Source organism: Ornithodoros turicata, chromosome 5, assembly GCF_037126465.1.
Source record: "Ornithodoros turicata isolate Travis chromosome 5, ASM3712646v1, whole genome shotgun sequence".
Classification (NCBI taxonomy): domain Eukaryota; kingdom Metazoa; phylum Arthropoda; class Arachnida; order Ixodida; family Argasidae; genus Ornithodoros; species Ornithodoros turicata.
The window spans coordinates 83,895,854-83,907,724 of NC_088205.1; the positions used below are offsets into that span (position 1 = coordinate 83,895,854).

General features: G+C 44.6%; 1 protein-coding gene across 1 annotated transcript; it reads left to right on the forward strand.

The window, feature by feature from the left end:
* The first annotated feature begins 24 nt into the window (after positions 1–24).
* Positions 25–4,492, forward strand: LOC135395079 (survival of motor neuron-related-splicing factor 30-like). The gene is made up of 7 exons (XM_064626282.1): positions 25–285; positions 494–559; positions 628–791; positions 2,601–2,688; positions 3,021–3,091; positions 3,148–3,274; positions 4,091–4,492. The coding sequence occupies exons 1-7, from the start codon at positions 241–243 to the stop codon at positions 4,286–4,288; spliced, it is 759 nt and encodes a 252-aa protein (XP_064482352.1). The 5' UTR covers positions 25–240; the 3' UTR covers positions 4,289–4,492.
* The last annotated feature ends 7,379 nt before the right edge of the window (positions 4,493–11,871 follow it).

The following is an 11,871-nucleotide window of genomic DNA, read 5'->3' on the forward strand; positions in this document are numbered from 1 at the left end:
CAGAACGCCAAGAACCATGACATCGCATCCATAAGATCGAAAGTGGCGGCGGCGCTCAATACTACTCCAAAAAGTAGAAGTAGGGTGCTAGTATTGAAGCAAATGAGGGACCGTACCCGAAAGGAAGTGAGCAAGCTGCAGCACTAGTATAACCTTTCATTAACCTCTCCTAAAACTTATGTCAACCCTCTCACAAGAAAGATTTCTTGGTGGCGCTGTCTGTCTGTTCTGCTGAACAAAATGGCGTCGGAAGATCTGCAAAACTATCAAATTCAACTTCAACAGGTAATCACTCGTAATAACTAGAGTATTCTATTCAATCGTGTAAACAGGAAAAACGCGAGTGACTTTATTAAAGACCGCCCATTAATATATGTACAGTGAATTAGAAATGCATAACATACGACGTGCTTAGTACGATGAAAATTGAAACAACTAAAATACGTATCCAACCCAGCTCGTCTTTGTTCACAAAACACTCGATTGTTTTCAGGTTGAAGCAGCTCTGACGAATGACCCAAACGATGAAGATCTCCTGAAACTCAAGGAAGACTTGCTTGTGAGTGAAAGCGACGACCAACGTCTGTGTTTATCAACGTCACCTTTGAAATTATTTTCAACACGTAGGAAGTGATCAACCTAACGTTAAACCTGATAAGCACAGAGAGTGCGGAACCAACGAGTTCAAAGGCACTAGACAGTCCCAGGCAGAGCTCGGACGAAGGCGGCGTCCCCGACAACCTCGGCTGGTTTCCCGGTGATAAATGCCTCGCTCTATGGAAAGATGGAAAGTAAGGCTTTTGCAGCTCGTTCAGTGATCAGTACAGTGTGGAAATAGCCATTGAAAGAGCGTCTTTTCTGTGTCGGTTTCTATGACACTGTAAAGCAGATCCACTCCTAAGGACAAGAATGGCTCTAAACCGGAAACAGAAAGCCACCTCATTGAGTCGTCACAGGCAGCGTGAGAAAGGCAAAGAAGCATGAGATAAGAATGGTGCAAGTGAGCTGTAGAAAGAGGTAACATTTGCTTGAGTTGGATGAAGACAACAATGAAGCTTTAATGCAGAAGGGGAATGGGGAGAGCAGAATATTGCGGGCAACCGATGCAGTCAAAGGGAACCAACTCGTTTTCACATTTCTTTCTTTTTGTTGATGTTTTTTGTGTTTCGGGATAGCCTCGGATAATTGTGTTGTCCTCTTTGTATTATGTATTCTTCAAACTCAAGGAAATGTTACCTCTTTCTTAAGAAAGGTTCCTCTAAATCAGGGGCCTCAAACTCAAATCGAGTCACGGGACACATTGACCTTAGGCCGTGTGGTGGGGTGCCGCACAGAAAAGAAATTACTCTACAATACAGCGTGTGCAGAATTAATTACTTAAAAACTCCACTTGACACACCGAGAGAAATAAATAAGCTACGTTTCCAAATCCACTGAAAACGATTCAACAAAAACACGTAGTTCTTCACGAACAACTACGACAATGTTCAGGAGCACCAAAATTGTCTCTTTTTTATGCACTGTATCGTAACCTTTGCTCTCAGTTTTAGCTTGGAACAAGAAATAGCTAGCTGACATTACTGACGATTGCTCTGGGTTTGTTACTTTAGTGTGACTCCTAAAAATATGATGGTCTTTGTACACAACTGTTGCGCCTCTATTTTGCTTATTGTGAGACCTTAATCCTCACATTAGTTACAGTGGTAGCTTACCAAAGTGTACACAATGACCAGATTGCTTTGTCTGCAACTTGTCGAGTTTCACGAGCCACACTCACATGTGGATGTTCTGCCTAACATGAACAAGGGCAGCACTAGCCGGGCTGGGGTAAAAAATGTAACTTTTTGAGCTTCGTTCCGTTTTGAGACCCCTGTTCTAGATTCCTGTGAGGGATCCGCATTATAAAATGAGGATAAAACCTTAGATACAGAACAGAAAAAAGACAACACCGACACGTTTTCCTTTTTTCTGTTCGGTGTCTCAGGTTTTATCATCGTTTTACAATGTACCAGCCACGACCTACTAGAGTATAACGACCATGTCACAATCAGAAAACCCTATGAGGAGCCTGTTCGCACGATCCGCCAGGGGCGCTACTGATCGGCACAACACGATTGGACGATGGAAATTTGAATTCTGAACGCGCAGAAGCGTGTGTACGACTACCGTAGCAGATGACAGCGATAGCCCCTATGAAAACGCGGAGAATGATGATGATAATCAACCTCAGAATGAAACATCTTTCGTGAAATATCCACCGCTTATACAGAAGTACTAAGGGAAGCTGAAGTACAAAGTATTGCAAGAACTGGGACAATGACAAGCGCCACCGCTACCTTCTAAAAATGCGGCGCATAGAAAGGGTGCGCCTGACATGGTCGTTACAATCTAGTAGGTCGTGGTACAAGCTCGCCTGCACCTTGCACTTCTACCATTGATCCGCATTAGACTGTGACGGCCTTCCAAATATCCATTGAAAAGTTGAAAACAAACAATTAATTTTGTTTTTCATTATTTATTTTCTCCCATTCCTGGTTAATCTTTTTTTGCTGCTTCAAGTAATGCCATTTTTGTAGAGCCATAAGTGAAATTTTTTGAAGGTATTATGACGCCACCATCGAGGACATCATCGGTGAAGGCCAGGCCACAGTAACATTCACAGCATATGGAAACACCATCGTCACAAAGGTTAGTCATATACATTTAGGTCTGTACAAAGGAGGGCAAAAACTCTGCTTTTGAATGTCCAATGAGCTCTTTTTGGCTCATTTGCTAAGAAATGTTGCTTCTTGGACAGCTATGCACAGATGGGCACCATCATAGTACTTGCTTTTCTATTATTTAACTACTTAAGATTATTAACTCAACTGTTAACTTAACTTACTACCTTAAGATATTATTTAACTATAAGTTTCCACGATAACGAAACTCCCCGACGAGGGGTTTTGCTATCATGGATACTTATCACCAGCTCGCTTGCTACTTCAACATCGTTCACTAAGTAAAGTATTTGTTCGTAGCTGACCCAGCTGAAAGCTCACAGCAACAAGAGGTCCATGAACAACGTCATCGAAGGTGGACCTAAGACAAAGTAAGTAATGAAATGGTTGCAAACAAAGTTGCGAGACAATTTTTGTTGTCCGTCAGGAAACAGTTGTTATTGGCTGAGAGGGAATACAAGAAGAAGAAGGCACAAAAGAAAGCGGTGCGCATGAAACAGCAAGAAGAAGATAGGGAAAAAGAGAAGAGCAAGTGGCAAGAGTTCAACTCAAAGGTTGGCCCTTTTCATAACATTTCTTTCTGTCTTTGTCCACCTTATTGCACATACAAGTTCAATTATAGAAATCATCAACAACGTTATGTTGTCCAGGAGGTGTAGGAATATAAAGTCATCAATGACATTGTGATCGTGTCAATTCTTCACAGTGGCAATCCTTGCTGCGGTGAGTGCACCGATGAACACGTACTACACACGCCAAGATTTGCTATGATATGTTGTGGAGCATTTGTACCGTGCATATAGATACGTTTTTAAGTGTTCCGCCTTTCGATATAAAGTGGATTTTTGCCACTCACCAACAATTGGGACTGATTTCGTGGCTCGGACAAGTTTGAAAAATCAGCCGCCAACTGTACAAAACCCTCTCATCTTCATTATAACTCCCAGACACGAAGTTTAAGTGATCATTTGGAAAAAGCACAGATGAAATGAACGAAAATAATCTTGAGACATTCTTCATTACTATGGTTATCCTTTGCAGACTGAGTGCTCATTGAAAATCACATTTGTTGCAGCTAAACTCATCTGCAGTTGCATTAATTTAATCTCATGTCCTGTCAAATTCGCGTATTTGAACGCACTTCAGGTGCGTATTGCTGCTGTGTCAGATTTACTTATTATTTTTAAAGGCAATACTCGAAAGTGGAGCGCTTACTCGTGGTTAGCGAAGCTTTCCCGTTGCATCCTACAAAAAGGATTTCCTACTGGTTTGGCTCAGGCCCGTAAACAAAGAGACGTGCAGACAGCGTTTCTTTTTCCTTTTTGTTTAGTGCAGGTCTCGAAATAGCAACGAGGTTTTTCTTCATTCAGGCATTCAACAAGAACAAAAAGGGTCAAGTAAAGAAAAGCATCTTTGCATCACCCGAGAGCATCAACGGCAGAGTGGGAGTTGGCACCTGCGGTATTGGGGGTCGTCCCATGACAGAATTCCACCACCAAGAAAAGTGGCGCAAGCAGGGTGGTACCTCTGCTGCTCTGTCCTTACCCCCAGGTAGTTCATTTGTCTAAATGTTCCCTGTTGGTCAGGTGAGACAACAACCGGGGCCACGTATGAAGCTCGTGCACGTAACATTCTTGTCTATACTGATGACAATGAAAAAGAATGTTTGTTCAATACACGTAGGGCAAACAAACATTTGCGAAGCTTTTCCCTCGGGTTGTTCACCTGCTGATTGTGTAAATAATGCATTAAAGGATGTGTTGTCACGATGACATTGCGATGCAACAAGAATCATTCCTGTTTGGAGTATCTCTCAGTACTGTAGCTTTTGCAGAGGTAAGCGCAACAGCTTAAAATGGTTGCTTTCTTCTTGGATAGGTATGTCTTGTAAAGGTTTCGAAGATCCATCAAAGGTTTCAAAGCCATCGCTATAACTACAACCGAATGCGGAGATGATGTTGCTTTCATTCGTTACACATGTTTGAAAAATGTCACTTTCAGGGTCAGTCTTATTTTTTGTTCGTACAATATGGTATCCTGAGAAGAATTTTACACTTTGATCATTTACTTGGAAGCAATAGATATAAATCAAAATGAATAAAATAAATTTATATGACTAATTTTAAGTAGAGTAAACACTATAAAATATTTTTATAATATTCCCTTTTAATATCTAATTTTTTATAATATATAATTTAAATTGACAGTATAGACAAGAACCACCACTCCTCTCTTCTTCGACCACAGGAGGAAGTAACGTTTCATGCAAGCAACGCTTCCACGTCGGGGCTGTAGATACAGAAAGTCTACGTAATGCCACAGGGACATTTGATGTTCAGTTGCTTCTGTAACATTCGAGTAACTCTAAACTGGTGAAAATTGCGTAGTTGCGGAAATATGTAAGCTTTCTGGTGGGCCACAGTAACTCCGAAGTGACACCACCCCACCACATACGTGCTTTTGGCACCCACAGAAAGCCTGTGTTTCGTGTCAGCTGAAGCAAACTCTACATGGCCTTTGTTATCTGAATGTTGGTTCACATTTACGCGTTGGACAAGAATTTTCTCCAAGAGGGGACAAGAAAAATCCCCGACTCTACACTATTTTTGTGCGTTGGATGCAAATTGGACACATTTCGGAGCCCGAGAGGAGTTCTCAGACCCCTCCCTTTGGTAGTGCATATGAGAGAGGGGAAATCCTCCTCTCCCATGTAAAGTCCCCATGGAACCTCTCCCGAAATATTTTTCTGGCCGCTGTTTAACGTCTCTGAGACGATTCCTCCTGCCATATTAGATTTGATTGTTCCCGTTTTCGCACCCTTTCCCCGGGCCAGAGCTGTAATACGCGGCACTGGCGCTGCCCCGACCAAAATAGGGACGCCAATCGGCGACACCTCTGGGTATCTGTCACTCAAAATAATTCGTACGTTAAGGAAAGCTTTGGTTCGTCTGTTAAACCAAGCATATCATTCCAGATTGCAAGAAGAACTCGTTCACTAATCCTTTCTTAGCAGGCAGGATGGGTTGTGTGTGGGGAGAGAGGGGGAATATATTTATTAGACCAAAGAAATGCAATATGGGAATCAGGGTTTGCCGAACAGCAACACAAGTGCCTGCTGCTGAATTTCGGAAAATTTTGCGATCAACAACTCCAAATAGCAAGAGGACTGTTTTGAACTGGATGAACTTTCGTCTTCTGTCAAGTCACCTTAACAACTGCAGCGTAATACAATATAGATTAAGTGCGACACGTGTGAGCAAGCAGTTGTGATGTGCGATTCAAGTGTGTGCTCAGATCGCTGGAAACATAAAATAAAAGAAAAGAATAGACTGAGAGCAATATATATGGTTAATGTATTCTATTTAATGGAAGAGTTTTTCTGTATCTGTTCTCGTTAATATATATCTCTCGAAATTCGGAAGCACGTACAACAACAACAACAATAAATGACAGAGAACTTGTGATGACATGGAATGTTTACCGCTGGTAGCCACAGGACCCTACCCTACTTCACATAGCAAACACGTACAAAAGTTACACACAGCTACGATAATCTATACTATTTTGCCAAGTAATATAAATGTGAAAATCGCCGTGCATCGAATAAACGATGCTGAATTCGAGAAGCCATAATGGGCAATACGCCTCCGACAGCGGTACGCAAGCAACGGCGTAAATCATGACGTGCTGGAAGTGCTGTTTGAACGGAACATTTAAATGAATGTTTATCGTGTTCTCAGTCTCACGGGCTGCGTACATATAACCGCTCATAATTCCCTTTTTCAAGTCAGTTCTGCCGCCGGGCACATACCCATCTTCCCGTCCCATCCCTTGCTCTCTCTCTTTCCCTCCTCACGTGACATATGACGCACGTCATGAGGCAGAGCCTGTGTGACTCGAACTACAGCCGAAAAGGGTATCCCGGGAAACGGCACCATCCCCCAGATCTACACCGTCCCCCCGGGCAACCAAAACGGCATTTTGACGTCATGAAAATATTTCAAAGTGTCGGTAACCTTGACCTGAGGTTTGTCAGGAGCGCTCCCGTGGGCCACGCCCTCCCTCGTATTTCAAGATATGACGAGTCTAGCACCCTATCCTTGCGTTTGCCGACCAAGAGCGAGGGAGGCTCTGCCTTCTAGTCTCTCGCTTGTGGTGCCCTATGGCTATATTTTAGGATACCTGCCCTGTTTCAAAAGGGATGAGGAGGACGCGGAGGGCAGGCACTTCCCAACTCTGCTCTTGCCTAAGAGATGGTGTAGCGTATTGTTTCGCAAGGCTTCTGCCATGGCGCAACAATCTAACCAACGGCTGAACGAGGCTCAGACAGGAGTGTATATAGTCCGTGACAACATAAGTCATACGCTTGAGCCCGCACCCACACAAGAATGTAGTGCAGCGCGGCCAAGGGGGAGAGCGGGGTTGTCGTGCAAAGGAGCCTTCCATGGATGAGTGGGGGCTTCGCCGTCCGTCAAAACAGCGGCAGCTGTTGGTTAACGGACTGCGAAGAAGTTAGATTGGTACGCCATAGCAGAAGCCTTGCGGCATGCGAAACAACGGGAAGGGCTGCCCCTCTCGCCAATACTTTTCAATTGATACATAAATGACCTACCACAGACGTTGGAAAATGCAGGCCCAGGACTCCTGTTCTCGGCAGTCACAACAGAGGCTAGGTTAGAGACAACAAAGATCACATGCCCTGCAGACGACGCAGACGACGTCATCTTCTCCGACTCGCAAAAAATATATATATATATATATATATATGCAGAAGCTCCTAGATATTTGCGGGAATGTGACCAGAGAGGACAGCCTTAAGTTTAGCACCAAAAAGTCACAGTGGATGGGATTCAATGTGTACAATCCTCCCACACTGGTCCTACAAGTATCTAGGCGTCACTATCAACGCTACACGAGAGACGGCTGAAGAATCCATATACAGTAGGCCGTACGCTGTGGAAGACCATGGCGGTACCAGCAGCTACGCATGCAAATGACGTCATCACACATAACCTTATTACGGGATGATGGCACAAAAAGGATCCATGTCCTGTGGTGTCCAGAAAGGTGAAGAGAGGGCTGGATGTGGCCAGAGAGAGGGGGCGGGAGTCTAGCTCGTTGAGGGATGCGGACAGACACGAGTTGGGGCGATGACTTCTAGGGGGCAATTACGCGACGGCAGTGACTGGTGAAATGGGATGGTCCACGTACGGGACGCCCGAGCGAAAGTCACCTACTTCGGACGGCTTGTACACCTCCCAGACCAATGCTATGCAACGATGCTCTATCGTTACGTAAGGTATCGAGGCTTAAAAACTAATTGGGTCCGAAGAGTTTCACGTGGCAAAGTCGCAAAAGGAGAGATGTCAAATAAGATGAGCCTGGAGACCAGCACCTGTAGCAGAGTATAGAGGAGACAGAGACGCTTCAAGTTTGGTTCGAATACTTGGGCCCGACGTACCCCTTTGGGAACCGTATTCGGTGAGAGTAATCACAAAGGCTGTGTATGCGTGCTGTTTCGGTTTGAAATCAATCCCGTCGCAGGATCGCGGATATTAGTCTGGAAAAAAACCCCGAGATTCCGGGACTGTAAAAGTGGATTCCCAAAACTAGACGTGACCCGATGTTAGGCCTTTGCTGCCTATTCATTGGCATAACCTAACATAGTCTGCGTGCATACAAGGTTATTAGCATGTGTGGCAACGCATAGACATCAGAGAGTGCGAGAAACTTTCAGGGCCTGAACGGTGGACATGGGTGACATTTTCTTAGAAAGTGAGTGAAATCAGTTATCACGGCCACTACGAAATACATGTGTACAGAAGCCTATTTTTCTTTGTTGTAGCGCATCCAGAGACACCAGCCGCGTTTCGACACGCACGCGGCCGTGTCCTGGCGGAATAGAAATTAGAGGCTTTTTCAATAAATTGTCGCGCAAAATTCTTATTTTTTCAATTTGTTTTTAATGACACGCAACTTCTTGCTTGTTTCAGCAGACATCTGCAGTACACCAAATTCCAAATGAAGGAGCATTGATATCTAAGTACGAGGGTGGTTCCATAAGTTTCCGGCGCGAGGTAGAAAATGCGCGCGAATTTGAAAATACGATTAAATACGCGTGGCGCCATCTGTTGGAGGGCCGGAGCACCACCCTCAACCCTCTCCATGCTTTTGTCGGTTGGAGAGCGGCATTTCAAACAGCCAGGGTGCACTCTTCAGTTAAAATGAAAAAAATCGAGTACCGCGCTGTGATAAAATGATTGACAAAAGAGGGACTTTCCCCTAAAGAAATTAAAGCGCGACTGGACAACGTGTACAGGGAAGCCTCTCCGTCGTACACAGCGGTAAAAGACTGAGCTAAGCAGTTTCGACTGGGGCGAGAGTCCATTGAAGATGATCCACGCGATGGTCGTCCAGTGGAAGTTGTGACACAAGAAACTTTGTCTGTTGTCGAGGAGGAAGTGCTGAGCGACAGGCGTCTGAAGGTGAAGGAAATCTCAGAAAGGCTGGGGCTTTCTATAAAAAAAACGTTTTTCGCATCATCGGCGAGGGCCTTCACATGAAAAAGGTCAGTGCGAGATGGGTGCCACGACTTCTCTCGTCAGTTCAAAAGCAACAGCGCGTCGTCTGTGCCAAAGATTTTTTGGAGCTCTGTCAAGAGAACGAAGAAGAAATATTGAAGTCAGTTATAACAGGGGATGAGACTATTGTTGAATTCCAATGGCAGAGTCGGAGCAAGTGGCAGACTCGGCAATGGAGCGGCTTGATCAGGCCTAGAGCAAGTGGTCCGAATCTGCGACTGGAGTTTAGCCCTGGCCAATCTCCCTTGGTGGATGACGGCCAGAGACGGAGGAAGAAGAAGAAGAAGGTACTCATGTTACATTATAACGCCATGTTTTGCAACATCAAGGTCCTTCTAATCTCCTAACGTTGCCATTGTAATGTCTGACTTATCGCTTCCTTCATGAAACAAAATCGCCAACGTGCGACGCGAAAGACTAGTCACGGCGAAGACGCGTTGCGAGGGGTCCATGTTGGCGAAGCACTGACAGGAAATAGGAAGCACAAGCGACAAGTGACACGTCACATAGAGTTCCGGTTGAATCTGCCTATTTTGGCGGAGCAGTCTGGGTTGCTCCCTGGAGCGACCTTGGCTCGAATGCCGCTCCGAAGCTCCCATTGGAAGACTCCAGAACTGTTCTCAATCTGCCATTCGAACAGACTTGCTCTCTGCGGAGCAACAAAACTTGCTCCGGAGGCGCTCCGAATCTGCCATTGGAATTCAACATATGGTGCTCTACTATGATCCGCTTTCGAAAAAGGAGTCGATCGAATGGCGCAAACCAGGAGAAGCACCCCCAAGAAAAGCCAAGGTCACATAATCCACAAAGATCATGGCAACAATATTTTGGGATTGTCACGGGATCCTCCTCATCGACTTCAAAGAGAGGAACACCACAGTGAATGCGACTTATTATGCTTCACTCCTGCACCGACTGCGAGACGCCATCAAGGAAAAGAAGCGCGGCAGGTTGAGTCGAGGTGTCCCGTTGCTCCAGGACAACGCCCCTGTCCACACGGCTACTGTTGCCAAGGCTGCACTGAAGGAGTGCGGCTTCGAAGAAATCCACCACCCACCCTACAGTCCAGACTTGGCACCGAGTGACTAAACTCTCTCAAAAGTCTCAAACTTGAAGAGGGATCTCAGAGGACGGAGATTTCAAAACGACAGTGAGGTGCAAGAGGCAGCTTTCCAGCATTTTACGGACAAAACTTGGGACTAGTTTTTCAAGGGTATAAGAATGCTGGTTGAAAGGTGTCAAAAGAGCATCGAAGTTAAGGGTGACTATGTCGAAAAGTGATACACCTGTTTCGTCTCTAGGACTATTAAAAGTTGGTCGGACCGGAAACTTATGGAACCACCCTCGTAAATTAATGTCAAGTATATAGAAACGAGAGACACCTTGCAGCCAGAGAAATGACGCGTTGGAAAAAAAATTCCGCGCTAGAGCATGTTCGCCATGTTTTATATCAATGTGCGCGCCAAAATTCGCTGATGTGGGCGTATACTAAACAACAAAAAAACTTTGGCAAGAATATCTTGTAGAACTCGGGAGACATGCGCCTACAAAAAATGGTAAAGGTGAGACGCTCCAATTCGGGGTTTTTTCGGTTTCGCTTTACCGCTGTATCTCAACATATACAGTGAGCTTCTAAATATATATTTAAAAAAATGGAAATCCAGGAGTTGAATCGGACCTCCCTGCGTGATCTGACGTGAAGTTGACATCTTTTATTAATATAGTGCCTATGTTTTGTCGTACCCAGATCAAGATAGGCCTACAGTATGAGAATCAAGTTCGCAAAGAAACGAAAATCCCCAAGCAGCAAAATGTACTGAAAGTCGAGTGCAATAGGGGTGGACGGGTAGGTGGAAGGCCTTGAACAGACTGATGAAACTAAAGAACATTGATAAGACACATACCGTCCACCCCTATTGCACTCGACTTTCAGTACATTGTGCTGCTTGGGTCAGTTTTGTACCACAAAGTTGGAAATATGAGCCACCCTTACAGATAGAGTGGGAAAACACAAGCTATCCAAACGGGTGTGAAAAGGAATCATTTCGATGGATGTTTTGACGTTGATAAGACGTGGTTGTGAGGCATATTTTGGGTCGTATAGAGATGGACATTACAAAGGCGCAATCCATCGTATTATATGCGTAGCCCTCCCTGGAAATATTTCTCATTTTGCGAGTCACGTTCTTTGCTGTAGAAGACGATTCTCGACAGCCAATAAAAGTGCTCCGAGGAGATTTGGCATTCGTGTAAAGTAATGCCACGTGGATATACAGAGTGTTGTCTGCTTCAAATAATGGATTTCTGTCGTCATTCTAAATTAATACGTCATGTCGCCACTGCGGGCTAAAAACTATTTTATCTATCAGTAATATAAATGCGCTTCCACGAATTTTCGAAATAGTCCGTAATAACCGAAATGGAGTAATGTTGGCACACCCTACGACGTCACTAGAAAGAAATAATTTTCACATAAGGAAACATTAATATTTCGGGAGAATGCAAGGGCATAAATTCCGTAGCATTCACAAGACACGAGGTGTAGATAAAAGTTGACTGAACAGCGCATT